Consider the following 25844-nt stretch of genomic DNA (forward strand, 5'->3'; position numbering starts at 1 on the left):
AAGAATGCACCTGTGATATTTCAAAGACTGACAAAGTAATTGCAGATCTAAGCATCATAAGATCTATGGCTTATATTGATGATCTAATCGTTTTTAGTCAGACATGGGAGGAGCAATTCCAGCATCTGGAATAATTATTTACTCGACTACAAGAAGCTAATTTGGTGTTGAACTTAGCTAAAAGTGAATTTACAAAAGCACAAGTTATGTATCTAGGTTATACCATTGGACATGGGAAGGTGGCTCTGAGAGATGCGAGAGTCAAGGCTATCGCAGATTTCCCAGTGCCTATAACAAAATTAGAAGTTTTGAGATTTCTGGGCATGAGCAGGTTTACTGGAAATTTGCACCAACTTTTAGCCAAGTGGTAGCTCCACTTACTGAACTATTAAAAAAGAACAAGAAGTTTCAGCAGACACTGGAGTGTCAGACGTCATTTGATAGTTTGAAAACTGTATTAACTATTACACCAGTTTTGGCAGTATCCAATTAAGCCAAGCAATTCAAATAGACCATTGATCAAGTGATATAAGCATTGGGGATGTACTGTTACAAGAAAATGACACTGGAATTGAAAAACCGATAACATTTTTCATGGAAGCTGAATGTACAATTGAGAAGATATTCAACGATTGAAAAAGAGACTGAGTTTGGTGTTAGCATTGCAGTATTTTGAAATTTATGTTGCAAACAATGCATCAGAAACACTTGTTTATACAGACCATAATCCTTTGACATTTTTGGACAAATTTCAAGACAAAAGGGCAAGGCTTTTCAGATGGAGTCTATTACAACCATCTACAGCTTATACATATTGCTGGAAGGGAAAATCTGTTCGCAAGATGCGTTATCAAGAGTCTGAAGCTTAATGGAAACTTGGACATTTTTAAAACCCTGAACACTGAATTGGAGTGATTTCTGTTGATACCAAGGACTTGTGTATATATATTGTTATTTTAATGCATGCATCTGGTAATGTAATAGCGTAATTAATATAGGAGATACAAGGTATCTCTGACAAGTATAGGAGAACAAGAGAGAATCCAACCATCACCCCTTGTTGTTCAGTGGCATCACCATCACTGAATCCCCCACTATCAACATCCTCGGCGTTACCATTGACCAGAAACTGAACTGGACTAGCCATATAAATACTGTGGCTACAATATCAGGTCAGAGGCTAGGAATTGTGCGACGTGTAACTCACCTCCAGACTCCTCAGAGCCTGTCCACCATCTACAAGGCACAATTCAGGAGTGTGATGGAATACTCCCCACTTGCCTGGATGTGTGCAGCTTCCACATCACTCAAGAAACTTGACAACCATCTAAGACAAAGCAGCCTGTGTGATTGGCACCACATCCACAAACATTCACTCCCTCCACCATTGACGCACAGTAGCAGCTGTGTGTACCATCTTGCAGGAATTCATCAAGCCTTCTTCGACTGTACCTTCCAAACCCACAACCACTACCATCTAGAAGGACAAGGGCAGCAGATAGATGGGAACACCACCACCTGGAAGTTCCCCTCCAAGCCACTTACCATCCTGACTTGGAAATATATCGCCATTCCTTCACTGTCGCTGGGTCAAAATCCTGGAACTCTCTTCCTAACAGCACTGTGGATGCATCTACACCAAATGGACTGCAGCGGTTCAAGAAGGCAGCTCACCATCACCTTCTCAAGGGCAAGTAGGGATGGGCAATTATTGCTGCCCCAGCCAGCGAAGCCCACATCCTGTGGATGAATAAAAAAAGATAGTATGAGATCGGTTATTAAGATTAAGCCATCTTTTAGAATTATGACGGTTCATTTTTCAACAGGGAGGGGGGATGTCCTGAAGCTATTAATGTATATAATATTATTGGAAAACATTTCTGTTTTAAAATAGAAGTTAAGTTTGTGGATGTGTCTTAATTAGATTAAAGCCAGCTAGTCTGGGTGCTTTGATGTGTATTAGTTTTGAAATTTAAGAGAGGTAGGGTGCATTTGCATTTTTTTGAATAGAGCATTCAAGAAGTGGGGTGAAATCTGTCACCTAGCTAGCAGAGACCAAGCAATATGCTTATTTTACTAATAAAATTGGTACTATGAAAGGTGTTTTTATTATTAGAAGGGGTGAAGTTTGAAGAGGCTAGTGATACAATGAGAATTTACATTCAATGAGATATGCTAGGTATAAGGATAGGAGTTTTGTGTGTGCAGGGCAGATGCAATGTAAGATTAAAGTAACTGTAAACCTATAATGGTCTCCACAGGAACCAAAGTGAAAGGAACCTCATTTTGAATTTGCAAGGTGAAAATGCTTTGCCTGAGGTCTGGTTAAGTCTATGCGTGCTGTTGCCTTAATGGAGATTAGTTTGGGAATTTGTTAAAAGTTATGGTAGTAGTAATTAGTAACCTTGTGTATATATTTAACTTGTGTAAATTACTAAAATATTTCATTTAGTTTAATATAAAACCTCTTGAGAACTGGTGGTATGAATCGATAGAATGGACAGGATAAAATTGTTTCCCTTGAAGGAGAATTCTAGAACCAGGGGACATAGATTCAAGATAAGTTGCAGAAGGTGTAGAGGGGACATGAGGAAGAACTTTTTTACCCAGAGGGTAGTGGGTGTCTGGAATTCGCTGCCCAAGTTGATGGTAGAGGCAGAAACTTTAAACTCTTTTAAAAAGTACCAGGATCTGCACCTAAAGTGCTGTAAGCTGCAGGGCTATGGGCCGGGTGCAGGAAGGTGGGATTAGAAAGGGCACCTGGGTGTCCTCGGGTTGGCCTGGACAAGATGGGCCAAATGGCCTCCTTCTATACTGTAACTTTTCTATGGTTCTATGATCCTGAATTTATAGTTTCATCTCAAACATATCACTTTAAACAACTGTCAAACATATATTTTTAAGTTTCCCTCTGGGATTTTTAAATAACTCTACCAACTGCTAGGTCATAACAATAGCTTAGTAGAGTCCTTGAAAGGAGAGCATCCAGTACTAAGCTATGTAGACCAGGAAATGCCACAAGGCTATGATCCCCACATGTGCTAAATAAACTGAATTAAGCTGGAAAGGGGGACAAATTTTATCAGCACTCTTGGTGTGGAATGTGGGCTCGGGATTTCATTGCTGGACAATGTGTGTGTATGCATGTCAAGTGCAGGCATGATGATCTTGGCTGAAACAAAAACAGAAAATATTGGAAATACTCAGCAAGTCAGGTAGCGTCTGTGGAGAGAAACAGAGTTAAAGTTTCAGTACAGTGATCCTGTGTTGGCATCTTAGGTTTAAGTATCCTGTCAGCACTCATGTTATGAGGAATAGCTAGGTGGCTGAGTTAGTGGACAGTGTCTTAGACTTGTAAAATGCTACCCTAGAAAAATTTTATTCACAGGAAAGACTTTGCTAAGTGCTGTTACCAAAACTACTACAGATCATAATATGAATTTTTTTTGCGCTGCTTAATTAACATTCAGCTTTGAAGCCTTTTTAAGTATTGCAGTGAAAAAGAATTGTGATTGTATTGCTCTCCATGGATCTGTAGATGTTGGTACTCTGTACATTCATGTCTGGTTTGGTTTCAGAACACTCGCAGGATATTGCTTTGTGGAGTTAGCTGACCAAACCAGCGCTGATCGTTGTCTCCATAAACTGAATGGGAAGCCTTTGCCAGGTTCAAATCCGGTAAACCACTTCATTAGACATTTATCATTGTTGTATGGAGCCATGGCTCAGTTGGTAGCACTCTTGCCTCAGAGTCAGAGGTTGTGCGTTTAACTCTCACTCCAGGACTTGAGTACAAAATCAAGACTGACACTCCAGTGTGGTACTGAGGAAGTGCTGCACTGTTGGAGGTGCCATCTTTCAGATGAGACATTAAACTGAGGACCTATCTGCCCTCTCAGGTGTACGTAAAAGATCCCATGGTATTATTTCAAAGAAGGGCAGGGGAGTTACCCCCCAGTGTCCAGATCATTATTTATCCCTCAATCAACACCACTGAAACAGTTTATTTGATCATTATAACATTATTGTTTGTGTGACCTTGCTATTTGCAAATTGGCTGGCTGCATTTCCTATATTATAACAATGACAACACTTCAGAACTTCTTCGTTGGATGTAAATGCTTTGAGATGTCCTGTAATCATGAAAGGTGCTTTATTAGTGCAGTCTTTCGTTTTACTTATTTAAAAATTGATATCTATGTAATCTTAATTTTCCTTGTTTCAAATGTACAGCCCAAGAAATTCAAGTTAAATTATGCAACCTATGGAAAAAAACCAGATGCAGGGTATGTATTTTTTTGTCCGTTTTAACTTCTTTTTTTCTCCGTATTCCATTATTTTCCATTTACACCAAGTTTCATTAGGTGCAAAAGCAGACTAGTTGGAGACCTTTAATGTGAAAAAAACTACTCTAATAATGGAAGTCAAGAAAATTCTAATCCAATTGTAAAACTACAGCCCTTTAAAATTTGCAATTGAGTTGTACCAATGACGCAGATGTTCAGCACAATAGCAAAGTTTTTTTTGTTTAAAGTAATTTTTTAAGAACTCTTTTCACGGGATGAGTGCATCACTGGCTAGGCAAGCATTTATTGCCCATCCCTAATAGTCCTTGAGAAGGTGGTGGTGAGCTGCCTTCTTGAATCGCTGCAGTTCATGTGTTGTAGGTACACCCACAGTGCTGTTAGGGAGGGAGTTCCAGGATTTTGACCCAGCGAAAGTGAAGGAGCGTTGATCTGGTTCCAAGTTAGGATGGTGTGTGGCTTGGAGGGGAGCTTGGAGGTGGTCAGGTGGTGGTGCTCCCGTGCCCTTGTTCTTATAGGTGGTAGAGGCTGTGGGTTTGGAAGGTGCTGTCGAACGAGTCTTGGTGTGTTGCTGCTGTGCTTCTTGTAGATGGTACACACTGCTGCCACTGTGGTGGAGAGAATGAATGTTGAAAGTGGTAGATGGGTGCACCAACCAAGTGGAAGGCGTTGAGCTTCTTGAGCATTGTTGGAGCTGCATTCATCCATCACACTCCTAACTTGTGCCTTGTATATGGTGGACAGGCTTTGGGGAGTCGGGAGGTGAGTTACTTGCTGCAGAATTCCCAGCCTCTGACCTGCCTTTGTACCCACAGCTGGTCCAGTTCAATTTCTGGTCAATGTTAACCCCCAGGATATTAATAGTGGAGGATTCAGCAATGGTAATGCCATTGAATGTCAAGGAGAGATGGTTGGATTCTCCCTTGGTCATTGCCTGGCACCTGTGTGGCACGAATGTAGCTTGCCACGTATCAGTCCAAGCCTGACTGTTGTGATATTATCCATTCAGTAAAAAGTACTTTCAAATAAATTAACAAGCCCTACGTACTCTAAACTATAGACCATCCCCACACAATTTAGAATCTGTAGACTAGTACTGTACTAGTACTAGTTTATTAAATTTATATACATTTGCAATGTGTTACTATGTAAACCAGCAATGCACAATATACAAGTTATAAAGTAACACTGCACATGATACAAACTATGGACAGGCATTATATCATTTTTCTGGAGGGGCTAGAACATGCCATTCCTGCTTTTTTGGCTGTCAGTGACATTGTGTTGGTATGTCCTCTAAGTATTATAGTTCTACAGGAACAAAATGAAAACTGCACCTCCCATGTGTTAATTATATAAATTAAGGTTAAGTGTAGAGAGGTGGGGGACACTCATTGGATGGTTACTTGTGCACATAAAGAGACAGATGGTTTGTGTCCCGCATGGGAGAATGGTCAAGAGGATAAGAGCCCATTGGATCCAGGGCAATCTGGCAAATTGGATCCAAAATTGCCTTAGTGGCAGGAGGCAGAGGGTGATGGTCAAAGTTTGTTTTTGTGATTGGAAGTGATGACTGGTGTACCGCAGGGATCAGTGCTGGGACCCTTGCTGTTTGTAGCATACATTAATGATTTAGACATGAATATAGGAGGTATGATCAATAAGTTCGCAGATGACATGAAAATTGGTGGTGTCGTAAATAGTGAGTAGGAAAGTATTATATTACAGGATGAAATAGATGGGCTGGTAAGATGGGCAGAGCAGTGGCAAATGGAATTTAATCCTGAGAAGTGTGATGCCTTTTAGGAGGACTAAAACGGCAAGGGAATGCGCAATGAATTGGAGGACCCTAGGATGTACAGAGGATCAGAGGGAACTTGGTGTACATGTCCATAGATCCCTGAAGGCAGCAGCTCAGGTAGATAAGGTGCTTAATGAGGCATATGGGATACTTACCATTATTAGCCGAGGCATAGAATATAAGAGCAGGGAGGTTATGTTGGAGCTGTATAAAATGCTAGTTAGGCCACAACTGGAGTAGTGTGTGCAGTTGTGGTCACCACACTATCGTAAGGATGTGATTGCACTGGAGAGGGTGCAGAGGAGATTCACAAGGATGTTGCCTGTTTCAGCTATGAAGAGAGACTGGATAGGCTAGGGTTGTTTCCCTTAGAGCAGAGAAGGCTGAGGAGGGACCTGATAGAGGAATACAAAATTATGAGGGGCATAGATAGGGTAGCTAGGAAGAAACTTTTCCCCTTGGTGGAGATGTCAATAACCAGACGGCATAGATTTAAGGTAAGGGGCAGGAAGTTTAGAGGGGACTTGAGGAAAAATGTTTTCAACCAGAGGGTGATTCGAATCTGAGGGGGTGGTAGAGGCAGGAACCCTCACAACATTTAAGAAGCATTTAGATGAGCATTTGAAATGCCATGGCATTCAGGGCTACGGGCCAAGTGCTGGAAAATGGGATTAAAATAGATAGGCTGGCATGGACACAATGGGCCGAAGGGCCTGTTTCTGTGCTGTATACCTCTATGACTCTATAACTCTATGATAGCCTGCCTCTCTTCTGTGGTTACATCCATACCTGAATGTCCCTGGAGAGGGAACAGGGTCCACCGATACGCTTGAAGCCTTCCATGACCAATGGGCACTGGATAGGGGAGCTGGAGTGCATCATCGGGCATCAGAAATAACAATTCAAAAGTTTCCTTTAAAGTTTTTGTTCTCATTACAGTTCCCCTTTCACATGGGGATTTAAAGGGTATTTGGGTGCCAAAAAGAGGTATAAAGAGACACTTATTGAGACTGGTTGTACAGTTTGGAGTTGTACGTTTGTAGTGTCTCACTTTGTGAATAAATCAAAAACTTCTTGCAGGCCTAACACAAAATAACTAATTTTTTACATTATAAAATGTTTTGTATCTGTGATACTACTGTCCCTTTTATTCCTTGAGCTCTAACTTTGCTTACAAGTCTGTTGTGTGACACTTCTCAAATGCCTTTTGGAAGTCCATGTGCATGACATCAACTGGATAGGGGAGCTGGAGTGCATCATCGGGCATCAGAAATAACAATTCAAAAGTTTCAGCCCTCATCAGCCCTCTCTGTTATCTCATCAAAACACTCAAGCAGGTTAATTAAACACGATTTTCCATTAACGAATCCCTACTGGCTTTCCTTAATTAATCCACGTTTGTCCAAGTGACTGTTAATTTTGTCCTAAACTATCATTTCTAAAAGCTTCTGCAGCACTGAGGTTAAACTGATTGACCTGTAGTTGCTGGGCATACCTTTACACCATTTCTGGCTTGGCCTAAATAGCCAAGTGGTTATGGTACTGGGTTTGTAACCCCAAGATCAAGAGTTCAAATCTCACAATGGCAAACTATGAAACAATGTAACTTCATCTGAAACAGATGGAAACGGGTTTGTACTCGAAAGAGTTACTGGGTTTGTAACCCCAAGATCAAGAGTTCAAATCTCACAATGGCAAACTATGAAACAATGTAACTTCATCTGAAACAGATGGAAACGGGTTTGTACTCGAAAGAGTTACACCATTTCTGGCTTGGCCTAAATAGCCAAGTGGTTATGGTACTGGGTTTGTAACCCCAAGATCAAGAGTTCAAATCTCACAATGGCAAATTATGAAACAATGTAACTTCATCTGAAACAGATGGAAACGGGTTTGTACTCGAAAGAGTTACTGGGTTTGTAACCCCAAGATCAAGAGTTCAAATCTCACAATGGCAAACTATGAAAAAATGTAACTTCACCTGAAACAGATGGAAACGGGTTTGTACTCGAAAGAGTTACTGGCTTTGTAACCCCAAGATCAAGAGTTCAAATCTCACAATGGCAAACTATGAAACAATGTAACTTCATCTGAAACAGATGGAAACGGGTTTGTACTCGAAAGAGTTACTGGGTTTGTAACCCCAAGATCAAGAGTTCAAATCTCACAATGGCAAACTATGAAACAATGTAACTTCATCTGAATAGGAACAGATGGAAACGGGTTTGTACTCGAAAGAGTTACACCATTTCTGGCTTGGCCTAAATAGCCAAGTGGTTATGGTACTGGGTTTGTAACCCCAAGATCAAGAGTTCAAATCTCACAATGGCAAACTATGAAAAACTGTCAGAGAACCTATTTTTGCTTGGCCTGAATAGCCAAGTGGTTATGGTACTGGGTTTGTAACCGCAAGATCAAGAGTTCAAATCTCACAATGGCAAACTATGAAACAATGTAACTTCATCTGAATAGGAACAGATGGAAATGTGTTGCTTGGCCTAAATAGCCAAGTGGTTATGGTACTGGGTTTGTAACCCCAAGATCAAGAGTTCAAATCTCACAATGGCAAACTATGAAACAATGTAACTTCATCTGAAACAGATGGAAATGGGTTTGTACTCGAAAGAGTTACACCATTTCTGGCTTGGCCTAAATAGCCAAGTGGTTATGGTACTGGGTTTGTAACCCCAAGATCAAGAGTTCAAATCTCACAATGGTAAACTATGAAACAATATAACTTCATCTGAATAGGAACAGATGGAAACGTGTTTGTACTCGAAGGAGTTACTGAATGAATACAGAATGGAAACGTGTTTGTACTTGATAGAGTTACACCCTTTCTTGAACAAAGCTATAACATTTGCAACTCTCCAGTCCTCTGGCACCACCCTTGAGTCTAAGGAAGACTGAAAAATGGTTAGTGCCTCCATAATTTCTGCTCTCACTTCCTTCAAACCCTTGGATGCTTCTCATCTGGCCCTGGTGCCTTATCAACTTCAAGTACAGATAGCCTATCCAATACATCCTCCTTATCAAGTTAAACCCTTCAAATGACTGAACTACCTCCTCTTCCACTGTGACCTGCGCAGCATCTTCTTCCTTGGGAAAAACAGATGCAAAGTATTAATTTAATATGTCAGCCATTCCCCCTGCCTCCATGCATAAAATCCCCCTTTTGGTTCCTAATCGGCCCCACTCCTCCTATTATCGCCCTTATACTATTTATGTACCTATAGAAGACTTTTAGATGTTGGCATCTTCTCAGACTCACTCTTTGTTTCTCTTATTTCCTTATTCAGTTCCACTCTGAATTTTCTATATTCAGCCTGGTTCTCAGTTGTATGATCCACCTGGCATCTGTATAAGCACAGTTTCTGTTTCATCTTAATCTGTATCCCTTTTGTCTTCCAGGAAGATGTTTGCCCTACCTTTCCCCTTTATGGAAATATATCTCGACTCTACTTGAACTATCTCTTCTTTAGTTACAGTTTTGCCTGTTAATGTTTGATTTAAATTTATCTGGATCAGATCCTCCGTTACCCCATTGAAGTTGGCTTTCCCCAAGTTAATTATTCTTACTGTGGTTTGCTCTTTGTCCTTTTCCATAGCCAAGCTAAACCTGATGATACAATGATGATTGTTCCCTAAATGTTCCCCTTCTGATACATAATCTATTTGGCCCAGCTCATTCCCAAGAATCAGGTCCAGCAATGCCTCCTTCTTCATTAGACTGGAAACATACTAGTGTGGAAGATTTTCCTGAACAAACTCAAGGAACTCTTGACCCTCTCTGGCCTTTACTCGGGCCAAAACTTCTGTTCTCTGGGGTGTTGTACCTGGGGGCTACCCCAAAGATGCGCTGGGGTACCCACCCCACACTGGAAGTCCCCATGTAAAGATTGCATGGCAATTGCCCAGGAAGTTAAACTTCTGTCAGACAATTGCCCTGCACTTGGGTTTAATTTACAAACTTCAGATGGTTCTGATTGTCTTACAGTAATAGTTATCCAGGAAAAGTTAGAAGTATTAAAACCATTACTAACTTTTGGGTATCTCTTGTACAAACCCACCCACCCCTGCCCATCTCCCCCCAACCCCCACATGGGGCTCCCTTCACCCCCCACCCCTCCAAGGAACCCCTCCCCCCCCACTCCACGGTACCCCCCACAACTACGCCCCCAACTACACCCCAAGGCTGCCCTCCCAGTGCCCCCGACTACTTTGCCCATGCCCCAACTACAACCCCACCCTCCCAACTACCCTCTAACCCACTCCTACTGCACCCCATCCTCTCCGACTGCAGTCCAAGCCCTCTGACACCACCCCCACCCACCCCTCCAACACTACCTCCACCCCTTCCGCCTACACCCCCCCCCCCCCCCCCCAAGACTACCCTCCCATCCCCCAACTATCCACCCCACCTCTCATTCCAACTACACACCGAAAACCCCGGATGCCCTCCCCAGTACGCTGGACAACCTTACCCACCCTCAATTACCCTTGAACTCCCACTGAACACTGAACCACTGACCTCCCAACGGCCCCCTCCACACTGACCACCCGACCATGCCCCCCATCCCCAACATCTACTACCCTCTTACCTTACAAACTTACCGTCTTCCTGGCTTCTGGGCCGATTAGGCCTGTATTCACTGGAATTGAGAAGGGTGAGAAGGGATCTCATTGAAACATATAAAATTCTGACAGGGATGATATCTCCTCTGGCTGGATGCAGGGATGATATCTCCTCTGGCTGGGGGAGCGTCTAGAACAAGGGGTCACAGTCTCAGGATGCGGGGTAGACCATTTAGGACTGAGATGAGGAGAAACTTCTTCACTCAGAGGGTGTGAATCTATGGAATTCTCTACCACTGAGGGTTGTGGTAAGAAGGAAATAGATTTATGTCAAGGGGTATGGAGAGAGCACAGGAGAATGGTGGAGCAGGCTCGAAGGGCAAAATGACCTGTTGCTGCTCCTATTTCCTATGTTTCTCAAATTGACTGGACCTTCAAACCTACCAGATTATGGCAGCGAGTGCTGTAATAAAAGGGGCGTGTCTTCCTCCAACTCAGCTGCACTCAACACAAGGCCTCGGGAACCTGCTGCACTTTTCTCATCCAGCCTGAGTTGGAAGGTCAGGCCTCATTTTAGGGTAAATAACTAGGAGTGGAGTGACAATCTGACTCTGATTGCCATTCTACAGAAATTATGGCCCACTAGAAAAGTCAGCAATATGCAGCATGTACAGTGGGAGGGGAGGAAAGACAAAAAGGTAAGGTTGTGACAGGATGGAAGGCATCTCTAACTTCTTCCAGTTCTACTGCAAGGTAATCAACTTGAAACGTAGGCCTGAGTTTTTGTAAAAATGAAAAGCTTCTCTGTTGTTACTAAAATGGTGGTGGAGGTCCGAATTCATAAGTTCCGCCTTGGAACATGACACCTACTATTTTCACAGCAAGTGATGGGGGCAAGTTCAAAGTTGCACATACATGGTTCACAGAGACAACTGCACATGGTAAAGTGCAGCTGCCTCAGGCTGATTTGATTTTTGCTCGTGGGATGTCCAAAACATGACTTGTGCACTTCAGACCTGGTAGGAGAAAGTCTAAAGCTGCTGGAACTCTTTGGAAAGGTAGGGAACCCTTTTGGATATGGTCCCAGTACGTCTTTGTGGGAGGTCAGGTGCCCTTTGGGATTTTTAAAAGTAGACGTGAATGTATGTAAAAAGTGCATAAACCCATTGGAACTGTCAAGCCCATTTGAGCTGTCAAAAGGAGCTTTCAAGAGAGCTTTCAAAAGAACTGTCAACAGAGCTGTCAAAAGGAGGAGACGGTGGCTTGGTGATAATGCCACTGGACTAATAATCCATTAAGGACCAGGCTGATTCTCTGGGGGATATAGATTTGAATCCCACCATGGCAGCTGGTGGAATTTAAATTCAGTAAATAAGTCTGGGATTGAAAGTTTGTCTCAGTAATGGTGACCATGAAACCATCACCAATTGTCATAAAAACCCATCTGGTTCAGTAATGTCTTTTAGGTAAGGAAATCTGCTGTCTTTATCTGGTCTATATGTGACTCCAGACTCATATCAGTGTGGTTGACTCTTAACTGCCCTCTGAAATGGCTGAGCAAGCCACTCACTTCAAGGCCAATTAGGGATGGGCAATAAATGCTGGCCTTTCCAGTGACGCCCATGAAAGAATTTTAAAGAAGAGCCAGTAAAAGGAACTGTCAACAGAACTGTAAAAGGGAGTTGTCAAGCTGTCAAGGCATTTAAAACTCCTGCCGTTTATATATTTTTAAAAAACTGTCCGCTGTGTTAAAAAATTCAGTGCTTGCTATTTCATTCCACCTCTGCCTGAGGGTTATAATTACAGGATTAGAGCTGCATAACTGATTTCACAACCTTTCATTATCACAGTGGGGTGCCTGTCAGTTCACAATTTGATTGACAGCTCCAAATGGGGCTATGAATTCCGGCGCTCTTTTTAAAAATGTATTCGTGGAATGGGGGGAGCCGTAGCTAGGCCAGCATTTATTGCCCATCTCTAATTGCCCTTGAGAAGGTGGTGGTTAGCTGTCTTCTTGAACAGCTGCATTCCATGTGGTGTAGGTACACCCACAGTGCTGTTCAGGAGGGAATTCTAGAATTTTGACCCAGCGACAGTGAAGGAACGGCGATATATTTCCAAGTCAGGAAGTTGTGTGGCTTGGAGGGGAACTTTCAGGTGGTGGTGTTCCACTGTGTCTACTGCCCACATCCTTCTAGATGGTAGTGGCCTTGGGTTTAGAAGGAGGTGTGGTAAGTTCCTGCAATGCACCTTGTAGATGCTGCCACTGTGCGTTGGTGGTGGATGGAATGAATGTTGAAAGTGGTGGATGGGGTGCCAATCAGTCAGCTACTTTGTCTTTGATGGTGTCAAACTTCTTGAGTGTTGTTGGGTGCTGCACTCATCCAGGCAAGTGGAGAGTATTCCATCACCTCCTGACTTGCGCCTTGTTGATGATGGACAGGCTTTGGGGAGTCAGGGGGTGAGTTACTTGTTGCAGGATTCCTAGCCTCTGACCTGCTCTTGTAGCCACTGTATTAATATGGTTTGTCCAGTTCAGTTTCTGGTCAATAGTAATCTCCAGGATGTTGATAGTGGGGGATTCAGTGAAGATGATGTCATTGAATGTCAAAGGACATAAGAGATTAAAGGAAAATGTAGTGAATGGGTTTTTATCACAGAGTTTTTAAAAAAAATAGCGAGTTCACGACTAGATACTTAAGAACTTAATTTAATTGCAGCATGGGTCCTGGGTGTGCCCATGGTGGATATTGGGTGTATGATAGGTGTATGGGTAAAGGATAGTGTGTAGAGGGTCATAGGTTGTCTTGGAGGATATGAGGGGCCATGCGGGATGGGAAGAGTTGCATAGGTTGGCATAGGGAGTATGTGTGTGTGAGGAGGTGAAGACTGGAGAGCTGTTTTCTGCTTTATTATTTCTTCTTATTGCTTTGATGAAGTGCTGATGCACTGAAGCAGGCCTTCCGTCTAGCCTGCCTCCACACTGTTTCTGGGGTCACCTGCAATGATGCCTATAAAACCTGGCCTGCCCGCATTGAAAATCTGTAATTCTAGGGCAATTTTTCACTTGTTGGGTTTGCTGAGCCAGGAATTGCCCCGACTCTGCACTCTGGATGCAGGAGCGAGAATTCAGGCTGCTGACTTCATTTCTTTCTCCACAGATGCTGCCTGGACTGATGAGTATTTCCAGCATTTTTCTAGCATCTACAGTATTTTGCTCTTGTAATTTTTTCCAAGTTAATATTTTCCAGAAGTTTGTAATTTTAATGTTTTACTGCAACGTAGATGTTAATTCTAATTCCATATGATGATCTAGTGGAAATAGGAAAATGTTGACGACAAACATTATCAAATTATTTGCTAAATTCGATTGGATGATTCCATGACACATACTGGTTCATGAGCTTTCAAAAAAACAATTGAGGGATTTTATTGCTTGATCTTCTGCTTTTTATTCTTTCCTCATTGCTACTTTGTGCTGTTTTTGATTTGTTTGTATTTATTCACTTGAACTGCTATCTTAACAGAAGTGTTATTTTAATTCTTTCATGGAATGTGAGTGTTACTAGCTACGCCAGCACTTGTTATTCATCCTTAATTGCCCTTGAGAAAGTGGTGGTGAGCCACATTCTTGAACTGCTTTAGTTCATCTGGTTTTGCAGGTACACCCACAATACTATTAGGGAGTTCCAGGATTTTGATCCAGTGACAGTGAAGGAACGATAATATAGTTCCGAGTCAAAATGACTCACAGGTGTTTGTTGAAGGAACCTTGGCGAGTTGCTACAGTGCATCTTGTTTATTGTACACACTACTGGCACTGTGCTTCACTGGTAGAAGAGTGAATGTTTAACATGGTGGATAGGGTGTGAATCAAATGGGCTGCTTTGTCCTTTCTTTTTTTCTTTCACGGGATGTGGACTTCTCTTTCTAGGCCAGCATTTATTGCCCATCCCTAATTGCCCTTGAGAAGGTGGTGGTGAGCCACCCTCTTGAACCATTGCAGTCCATGCATCCTAAATGGTGTTGAGCTTGAGTGTCGTTGGAGCCACATTCACCAGGCAAGTGGAGAGTATTCCATCACACTCTTTGGGACAGGCTTTGGGGAGTCAGTAGTGAGCTACTCGCTGCAGAATTCCCAGCCTCTGACCTGCTCTTGTAGCCATTGTTTTTACGTAACTCGTCCAGTTCAGTTTTGGGTCAATGATTCAGCGATGATAGTGCCTTGAATGTCAAGAGTAGATTCTTTTTTATTGGAGACTTTCATTACCTGGCACTTGTGTGCTATGAACGTTATTAGCCCAAACTTGAATGTTGTCAAGGTCTTGCTGAATATAGACATGGACTGCTTCATTAACTGAGGAGTTGTGAATGGCTCTGAACATTGAGCAATCGTTTGTGAATATCCCCACTTCTGACCTTATGATGGAGGGAAGATCATTGATGAACCGGCTAAAGACACTAGGGCACTACCTCGAGGAATGCCTGTAGTGATGTCCTGGGATTGAGATCATTTGCTTTCAACAACCACAACCATCTTCCTTTGTGTTAGGCATGATTCCAACCAGTGGTGAGTTTTCTACCTATGCCCATTGACTTCAGTTTTGCCAGGACTGCTTGATGCCACACTCAATCAAATGCGGCTTTGATATCAAGGGCAGTCACTCACACCTCCCCTCTTGCATTCAGCTTTTTTGTCCATGTTTGGACCAATGTTGTAATGAGGTCAGGAGCTGAGTGACCTGGTGGAACCCAAGCTGAGTATCAGCAAGCTGGATATTGCCACATAAGTGCTGTTTGATAGTGCTATCCACAACACCTTGCGGCACTTTGCTGATGTTTAAGAGTTAGCTGGTGGGATGATAGTTGGCCGGATTTGATTTGTCCTGCTTCTTGTGGACAAAACATGACCCAGTTCAGCATTTTTTGCTCAATGGTTATCTCATAAGGCCACAATTTGAGGTGCAATGTCATTGGAAGGTGTAATTCAATTAACATTTTAAAAACAAAGATGCTTATTTTCCACCATTCTACCAAGCACAGCTGGAGTAATGAAATAGCTTCACCTGAATTGATGTGAATTTGCATGCATTTCAGAATTCAAGTCATTCAAGCCCCTAGTGCAAGGATACCCCTGATTTGCACCTCAAATCAAAGGAGGAAATTGGACTGCTGCAGGCCTGAGAGAATGTAATGGTCACTAGTTGCAGAATCTTTTGACGACAGTCTGATAAACATCAGCTAGGTGACTTCCTGATTGATTATACAGAAGTGTAATAAAAAAAACTCCATCTGGAGGTGTTGGGCATAACTTGTAAGTTGACTTGCCAGGAGATACTCCTGAAATCAGAAGACACTCCTGAATCACTTATACTCAATTTAAATGCCCCTGATAGTTTAATATGGTAGCTGTTTGTTCAGGGCAGTGGAGACCCCGAGAAATCTACACAAGGATTTAACTTTTGCTTTATACCCCACTAATATCTGTACCAAGGTGAAAAACAGAAAACAGATAACCTCAAGCTTTTATATACATATTAGTTTGAACCTTTGCATTTAATATGAGCATATTAGTGTTTTTTTATATAATGTTTACAATTAAACTTTATAGAAACACTTTCAAAGTGCATCATCTTTCTAAGGTCAATTGTTGGAATGCAGAATTTATTGCTTCTGTCACCCTTCACTCCAGCTGCATTTTCACTGCAAATATGTCTTATTCAACAGACAGGAATATTCCATATTTGTGGGTGATCTCTCTTCTGAAGTTGATGATTTTCATCTGTATGATTACTTTGTGAAAAAATATCCATCTTGTAGAGGTGGAAAAGTGGTGACAGACACATCTGGGAACTCAAGGTACTGTAACTGCTTTGTGATATCAATACTTAAAGTTCTTGTATACTTCTACAGAGACCTTAACAGGAAAGACATCTCAGCAAACTGCAATTATCAATGTAATTTATATGTTTTGGTATTAAACACTGAAATTTAGTTGTAACTTAATGATTATTAAATGGCCATTTTGTCATGTGCTATGAAACAGCCCGTTTTTATAAACCACAATGGCTAATGAAAATCATGCCATACATTGAATAAGAACGTTCTTTTTGTCCCAGCTAGGATTAACAAGGACACCAAATACTTGGACTGATGATACCTCAGATGTAAAGTAATAACTCTAATATTATGTGGATCAAACTATTTACAATCTGTTGATTCAAGTCAGTTCATTCCATGCAATGTGATGCAATGTAACAGTTCTTTGTTCTTTTTCCTTTATTAGAGGTTTTGGGTTTGTCAGGTTTTCTGATGAAGCAGAACAGAAAAAAGCTTTGGAAGAATGTCAGAACAGCAAAGGATTAGGAGGAAAACCCATCCGAATAAGTATAGCAGTGCCAAAAAGGTAAGCTGGCATGGGAAATGGAATAACAAATCTTAATAATGACTTGGATGGAGGGACCAAATATATAGTTACTAAATTTGCTGATGGCACAAAAATAGGTAGGAAAATAAGCTGAGAAGAGGACAAAAGGAATCTGGAAATATGGCTGTTAAGTGACTCGGCAAAAATTTGGCAGGTGGAGTATAAATAGAGAGAGAATGCAGAACTCTGCAGTACAGAGGGATCAGGGTGTCCTGGTACTGTACATGAATCACAAAAAGTTATTATGCAGGTACAACAAGTGATGAGGAAGATAAATGGACTATTGTCATTTACTGCAAGGGGAATGGAACATAAAAGTAGGGATGTTTTGCTACAGTTATCAGGGCATTAGTGAGATCACATCTAGAGTACTGTGTACAGTTTTGGTCTCCTTACTTAAGAAAGGACTTAATTGCATTTCAAGAAGGTTCACTTGACTGAATCCTGGAATGAAGGGGTTATCTTATAGGGAAAGTCTGGACAGTTACGCCTGTATCCATTGAAGTTTAGAAGAATGAGAAGTGACCTTATTGAAACATGTAAGACCCTGAGAGACTTGACAGAGTAATTGCTGGAAGGATACTATCTCTTGTGGAAGAGACGAGAACTAGGGGACGCAGTCTAAAAATATGGGGCCTCCCATTTAAGACAGCAATGAGGAGAAATGTTTTCTGAGGCTCCTAAGCCTATGGAATTCTGTTTCCCAGAGAGTGGGTGGAGGCAGGATCATTAAATTTTTTTAAGGCAGAGGTAGATAGATTCTTGACTAACAAAGAAGACAAGGGTATAGGGGGAGTTGAGGCCACAATTAGATCAGCCAATTCTTATCAAATGACAGAGTAGACTTGAGTGGCCGAATGACCTACTCCTGTTCCTAATTTGTATGTTCATAAGAAAGAACTAACCAGATTTCGGTTCACAAATGGGATTCAGATTATTAAAAATGCATCAGCATCATGGGTGACCAGAATAATCTTGAGCTCTGAGCCTCAATTGATTGAAAGGTTTATTTGGAGTAAGTTTCTGACAATCAGAATTTTTAAATTTTCTCTCTTTAAAAGTGGGCAGTGGGACACTGGAGGTGAAAGGAACATAAGAAAAAAGGTATTTTTAAAAAAAGGGAAAATAAACAAAATAAGGAGCTGTTGTAGTAAAAATGTAACTAATCTCTGCTCACAAGTGTTGTACTGGAGAACTGAGAAATCACTAAGTAATACCACTGTTTGAGAAGATAGGTGAAACATGATTCTGGGAAGTAAAGGTTGATAATTAAAATTACATTTTACAGATATGTACTCCCAGAGGGTAAGGCTGTACCAAAAGTCCATGTTTGAAAATCAATACCTTAGGTGGAAGAAATGTAGGAAAATTTTACAAACTAATCAACTGTCGATCATTTAGTGTGAGCAAAGGAATAATTCCCAAACCATTTTGGTTTATGGAAGGTTGTGAAACTGATCATTTTAATGAGTAGTTATAATGAGTAAATATAATGCCAAATATAGTGGACACAATGTTATTAATGGATTTTATGGTAGCATTGTCAGTGTGCAGAACATCCAACTCAAATTCAGAATGTTGTGGGTTCAAGCCCTATTCCGATTTAGGTGCATATAATCAATGCAGTACTGAGTATTTACATTGTTGCTAGTGTTCTATTTAGAATTTCTCCTGGAGTGGCTTCTCTTCCTGCTCCTGCAACGTTACCTCTGGAGGTTCCTAAGAATCTACCCTTGACTTTCTATTTCTTATCTGCAAGGTGCCTCTGGACAGAATCATTGAAAAACATACCATCAGATTCTATATGTGTGTGGATGATATCACTTCTCTCTAACCACCACCTCTCATGACCCTTCCACTACATCTGATTTTTCTTGTCTGTCATCCAAAATTGGATGAACAGATATTTTCTCCAATTAAGTATTGGGAAGACCATTTTGTCTTCAGCCCCCATCAGAAACTCCATTCCATTACCTAATTTCACCCTGCTATCTGGCCACTCCCACTGCCTCAGATTGTTTGTAAACTTGGTGCCTATTTAACTATGTCTTCTGCACTGAACTACCAACTGGAACCTCTGTAATATCGCTGCTTCAACCCATCTTCAGTTAAAACCTTCATTCCTGCTTCAGTCTTGACTATTCCAAAGCTCTCCTGGCTGGCTGTATGATTTGCATGAAGTCCCATTTGCTCATCAACCCTATGCTTGCTGATCAACACTGACTTTCAGGCCAGCAACGATCCAAATTTAAAGTTCTTATTCAAAATAAAAACACAAATTGCTGGAAATACTCAGCAGGTGAGGCAGCACCTGGGAGAGAAAAAGAATTAACCTTAAAGTCTGAAATTTCATTGTGGCAGTTTCATTGCCATCCTTGTGTTCAAATCTCTACATGGCTTTGCCCCTCCCTACCTCTGTAACCTCCTCCAGACCTACAGTCCTTCACTGTGTTCCTCCAAACAACCTAAAACCAACAAGGGAAACTGCCATGTTAGATTTAGTAATGACCAGCAAAGATGATCCATGCCTATAGAGGAAGGTTAACGTGGAAGTCCATGGTCCCCAATGCCCTCTCAAGCCATCATACCTGAAGAGAGAGAGAGAGAATAATCAGTGAGATAGATTTAGTTAAATGGTCAACCAGTGCATGAACATTTAGCTAATAACGATCATGATATGATCCAGTTTGACATAGCATTTGAAAGGGAAAAACATACGAATGAGGAGGAGTAGGCCACTCAGCCCCTTGAGCTTACTCTGCCATTCAATACGATCATGGCTGATCTGATTGTAACATCAACTTCATGGTCCCATCTACCCCCAATAACCTTGCACACCCCGCCCCCCTCACCCCGGTTATCAAGAGTCTAGCTACTTCTGTCTTAAAAATATTCAAAGACTCTGTTTCCACCACTTTTGAGGAAGGGAGTTCCAAAGAAACATTAAACAGTTACTAAAATTCTCGGGTGAAACAGAGATTGCCCCCAGTAAACTGGCCAAATCTGTTAATCAATAAAATGACAGAAGCTCAGTAGTTGTTTGACGTAGAACATAATGTGAATCAGCCAGTTTATACTCCTAAGAGGCAAGAGCCAAACATGCCAAATAAAAACATGCAAAACTAAACATGGAAAAGCCAACATTAGACAAATAAGCTGAATGGCTTTCTTCTGTGCTGTTATGCTCTATGACTCATACAAAGTGCCAGAAGTAGCATAGATTGGGGTGAATAGGATAAGCACAAAGAACAGCAAAGAGTCACAACACAGAGAATAAGAACCAAAAAAAGGATGGATCAGAAGAAACTTACAAAGGTAAATCAACTCAAATCTTCTACAATTAAATTAGAAAAAAAATGACCTGGTCAGGAGCACTGTGGGAATGGTGATATTGTCAATGAAAATAAGGAAATAGTGGCATGCTGAATAATTACTTTACATTGGTATTGACAACAGAGAAAGAGGTCAGCAAGTGGAAATTCCAAGGAAGTTAATATTAAATCAGTGACTCACCAAAATTAATATAAACAAAATAACAGTAATGAAGCAAATAATAGCACTAACGCGTAACAAATTCCACACAAGGTTTAGAGGACGTGAGAACATTGCAGATGCCCTAACAAGTTCCCTCTATTCAGGAACTGTTCCTTTAGATTAGAAGATTATGCATGTCATGCTGTTATTTAAGAAGGATGAGAGAGGAAAACCAAGGAATTATATTATTTAGTAATTACATTTGTTGTCGGAAATTACTAGTCTATAATAAGAATAGCATTGCTAAGCATCTTGAAAATTTTCAGCTGATCAGAGAGAGGCAGTACAGATTTATAAAGGTAGGTCATATCTGATGAACCTACTTGAATTTTTTGAAGTATTGGCTTAAGTAGGACAGGGAAATATTTATGGACCTTATTTATTTGGACATCCAAAAGGCAATTTTAAAGTTTGTCATAAGTGACTGTTAGCTGAAGTTGAATTCCATGAATTTAAGGCAATAGACCTGTTTAAGAAATTGGCTGAATGACAAGAGATATAGAGTAACCACCCATTGTCCCTACTCTAGTTGGTGGGATGTAAGTAGTAATGTCCTCCATCTGTTTTGGGGCCTCAACTATTTATTAACATCTTGGGTGATGGGATAGAAAGCCACATATTCAAATTTGCCAGTGACACAAAGATAGGTAGCATTGTAAGCAGTGTAGATGGAAGCATTAAATTACAGAGATATTGATGGATTAAGTGAATGGATAAAACTGCAAATGGATTTTGGTGTAGGCAAATGTGAACTCATTCACTTTGGATCTAAGCAGGATAGAACAGAGTACTTTCCAAATAATGAAAAGCTAGGAACACTGGAGGTCAAGAGAGATTTGGAAGTCACAGAATCACACAGTGCAGAAGAAGCCCTTCAGCCCATTGAGTCTGCACCGACACGTGAGAAGTACCTGATCTACCTACCTAATCCCATATACCAGCACTTGGCCCATACCCTTGAATGTTATGACATGCCAAGTGCTTATCCAGGTACTTTTTAAAGGATGTAAAGCAACCCGCCTCCACCACCCTCCCAGGCAGCGCATTCCAGACCGTCACCACCCTCTGGGTAAAAAAGTTTTTCCTCACGTCCCCCCAAACCTCCTGCCCCTCACCTTGAACTTATGTCCCCGTGACTGACCCTTCAACTAAGGGGAACAGCTGTTCCCTATCCATCCTGTCAATGCCCCTCATAATCTTGTAAGCCTCGATCAGGTGGCCCCTCAGTCTTCTCTGCTCCAAGGTAAACAACCCAAGTCTATCCAACCTCTTTTCATAACTTAAATGTTTCATCCCAGGCAACGTCCTGGTGAATCTCCTCTGCACCCCCTCCAGTGCAATCACATCCATCCTATAATGTGGCGACCAGAACTGCACACAGTACTCCAGCTGTGGCCTCACCAAGGTTCTATACAACTCCAACATGACCTCCCTACTTTGTAATCTGTGCCTCCATTGATAAAGGCAAGTGTCCCATATAGCTTTTTCACCACCCCACTAACATGCCCCTCCGCCTTCAGAGATCTATGGACACACACACCAAGGACCCTTTGTTCCTCAGAACTTCCTAGTGTCATGCATTTCATTGAATACTTCCTTGTCAAATTGCTCCTTCCAAAGTGTATCACCTCTTACTTTTCAGGGTTAAGTTCCATCCGCCCATTTGACCATCCCTTCTATATCTTCCTGTAGCCCAAGACACTCAACCTCACTATTAACCACCCGGCCAATCTTTGTGTCATCCAGAAACTTACTAATCCTACCCCCCGACATAATCATCTATGTCATTTATATAAATGACAAATAATAGGGGACCCAGCACAGATCCCTGTGGTACACCACTGAACACTGGTTTCCAGTCACTAAATCATCCTTCTGTCATCACCCTCTGTCTCCTACAACTAAGCCAATTTTAAATCCACCTTATCAAATTAACTTGTAGCCCATGTGCATTTGCCTTCTTTATAAGTCTCCCATGTGGGACCTTGTCAAAGGCTTTGCTGAAATCCATGTAAACTACATCAACTGCACTACCCTCATCTACACATTTGGTCACCTCCTCAAAAAATTCAATCAAATTTGTTAGGCATGACCTCCCTCTGACAAAGCCATCCCTGATCAAACCTTGTCTCTCCAAGTGGAGATAGATTCTCTCCTTCAAAATTTTCTCTAATAGTTTCCCTACCACTGACGTGAGACTCACTGGCCAGTAGTTCCCTGGCTTATCTTTACAACCCTTTTTAAATATTGGAACCACATTAGCTGTTCTCCAGTCCTCTGGCACCTCCCCCGTGGCCAGAGAGGAATTAAACATTTGGGTCAGAGTCCTTGCGATCTCCTCCTTTGCCTGCCTCAGCAGTCTGGGACACAAATCATCTGGACCTGGAGATTTGTCCACTTTTAAGCCTGCCAACACCTCCAATACCTTGTCACTCCCTATATCAATTTGCTTAAGAACCTTGCAGTCTGTCTACCCCCGAGTTTGATACCTTCATCCTCATTCTCTTGGGTGAAGAAGGATGAAAAGTATTAATTCAACACTCTAGTGATGTCCTCTGGCTCCACCCAGATTGCCCTCTTGGTTCCTTATGGGCCTTACTCTTTCCCTGGTTATCCTCTTCCCATTGACACACTTATCGAATATCTTTGGATTTTCCCTAGTCCAAGTACATAGATGATTAAAATTTGCACAGGTACATAAAATAATCAGAAAGGCTAATGGAATGTTGGCCTTTAGAAGTCTACAATACAAAGGGGTATAAGTCATGCTTAAGCCAAAAATATCCTTGTTAGACCACATTTGGAGTACTGCGAGCAGCTATGGGTACCACACCTTAGGAAGGCCTTGGAGGGAGTGCAGTTTATGACTACCGGGGGCTGGTCTTTGTGGGTGGGGAGCATACTGGTTGCACCCTCCCCAAAAGAAATGTTGGACCCGAACAGACTGACGTTAAACAAGGGCCCCCCACAGCCATAACAGGCCATTGGCAGGCCTACTGTGGGATCAGGACCCCATCCGCCAGTGAGAAGCTGGCAGTTCTTTTGTTCAGCAGCGCCACCAGTGAGATGATGACTACCATAGGAAATACACCCACCCAAGGCCCAGGATCATGGGGTGATCCAGGCCAGAGGTAAGTAATGGCAAGAGGGTAGCAGGGTGGCTCCCGGCAGGCCCTTCCTGATATCGGATCCCTTATTCAGGCACTGAGTCCCTTTGAATGAGGGTCCTCCAAGGAGACCACAAGCAACCCTGCATGGATTGCTTATCATGCTCCCCACATGGCGACAGGCCCACCTACTGCTGGTATACTAGCAGCAGCAGGATGCGGCCCTAGGGTTAGGGTTAGGAAAATTTGTCGAACTCATGGGAAGTTGTTATCCGTGGCCTGCCCTCACTCTGGTCTCGGCCTCCCACTATTCTGCAGAACTGTGTTGCCTTGGTGCTGCTCACTCGATTTGCACGTTCCCGCATCTCTCACGATACCTCAACACCCGCATCATCGCTTTGATTGTTTGAAAGCACAGAACCCTTAGGTAACTGGCATTTTTCATTAAAATTATCTGCATGTAGCAGATAATAGAAATTATGTTGGACATTATATTGCCCCATTTCCCTTCATATCTTTGATTAAGAAAAATCTATCAACCTCAGTTTTGCATTTAACAGTTGATCTAGCATTAATTGCCATTTGCACAAGAGTTCCAAACTTTTACCACCATTTGTGTGAAGAAATGTTTCCTAATTTCAGCCCTGAAAGGTTTGACTCTATTTTTAGACCATGCCCCCAGTACTGGACACACAGCTAGTGGATATCTCTCTCTCTCTCTAGCCTATCTGTTTCTCCTAATATCTTGAAAATTTCAGTCAAATTACCCCATAATCTTCTAAATTCCAGAGAATACAAGCTAAATTTGTTTAATCTCCCTTCATAACCTAACCCATGAAGTTCAGGTAAATCCGTGCTTGCACTCTCTCTGAGGCCAGTCCAACCTTACAAAGGTGTAGTATGCAGAAATACTCTCAGTATTCCAGGCGTAGTTTAACCAGCGCTCTGTACAACTGAAGCATGACTTGAACCCACTTGTATTCTATTCCTCTAGATATAAAAGCCTATTTGATTATTTTCTGTGCCTACAATCTACGTAACTGGACACTCAAGTCTCTTTATACCTCCACTATTTCTAGCTTTTTCAACATATATAAAGTGCCCTTTTCTATCTTGTTTAGGTCTAAGTTGGCTGATCTCACATTTGCCTACACTGAAATCCATTTGCCAAAGTTTTGCCCATTCACATAATCTATCAAAAACAGAATTACCTGGAAAAACTCAGCAGGTCTGGCAGCATCGGCGGAGAAGAAAAGAGTTGACGTTTCGATTCCTCATGACCCTTCAACAGAACTAGGTGAATCCAAGGAAGGGGTGAAATATAAGCTGGTTTAAGGTGTGTGTGTGTGTGTGGGTGGGTGGTGGTGGGGGGGTTTGGGATAGTATCACTTCTATCACTGCTTGCTTGTCCCTACAACCACACCACCCCCCTCCACTTCTCTTCCACCACCCAACCCCCCCGCCCCCCCCCCCAAACACACACACCTTAAACCAGCTTATATTTCACCCCTTCCTTGGATTCACCTAGTTCTGTTGAAGGGTCATGAGGACTCGAAACGTCAACTCTTTTCTTCTCCGCCGATGCTACCAGACCTGCTGAGTTTTTCCAGGTAATTCTGTTTTTGTTTTGGATTTCCAGCATCCGCAGTTTTTTGTTTTTATCACTTAATCTATCAATATCTCTTTGTAATGTTACACTTCTATCGACACTGCTTATACAATGCCACCTATCCTTGGGTCATCATCAAATTTGGATATGTGGCTTTATATTGCCTTAAATTCCATGCACTCCAACCTTTGCTAACTGTCTCTTATGAGAAACATTGGCCAGAATTTTCTGGACCCTCCCCAAGATCCCACTGAAGTCAACGGACATTTGAATGGCTTGCCACATCTGCCATGGGGGAACCAGCCGCGGCAGAGCCATAAAATCCCAGCCTTTATCAGAAGCCTTTTGCAGGTCCATTTGAATAACAACCGTAGACAACCCCCCCACCTCACTGTCCACTACTTTAGTCAGATCTTCAAAAGGTTCAGTCTGATTTTTAAAGCATAAGCTACCCTTTACAAATCCATGCTGGCTTTGTCAAGGGATA

The 25844-nt window shown here is 41.9% G+C and overlaps 1 protein-coding gene across 7 annotated transcripts in view; it reads left to right on the forward strand.

Annotated features, from left to right (window-relative positions):
* The window catches only part of trnau1apb (tRNA selenocysteine 1 associated protein 1b), a 99116-nt gene that overhangs the window by 14935 nt on the left and 58337 nt on the right, over positions 1-25844 (forward strand). For 6 of the 7 annotated variants that reach the window (XM_041183871.1, XM_041183870.1, XM_041183875.1 and 3 more), the window contains exons 3-6: positions 3579-3678; positions 4234-4286; positions 16408-16539; positions 16967-17086. In XM_041183871.1, the coding sequence (XP_041039805.1) occupies positions 3579-3678; positions 4234-4286; positions 16408-16539; positions 16967-17086 (405 nt within the window). The remainder of the gene's footprint in view (positions 1-3578; positions 3679-4233; positions 4287-16407; positions 16540-16966; positions 17087-25844) is intronic. The other variant, XM_041183876.1, reaches the window with a different exon arrangement.

This window comes from Carcharodon carcharias, chromosome 3, assembly GCF_017639515.1.
Source record: "Carcharodon carcharias isolate sCarCar2 chromosome 3, sCarCar2.pri, whole genome shotgun sequence".
NCBI classification, from domain to species: domain Eukaryota; kingdom Metazoa; phylum Chordata; class Chondrichthyes; order Lamniformes; family Lamnidae; genus Carcharodon; species Carcharodon carcharias.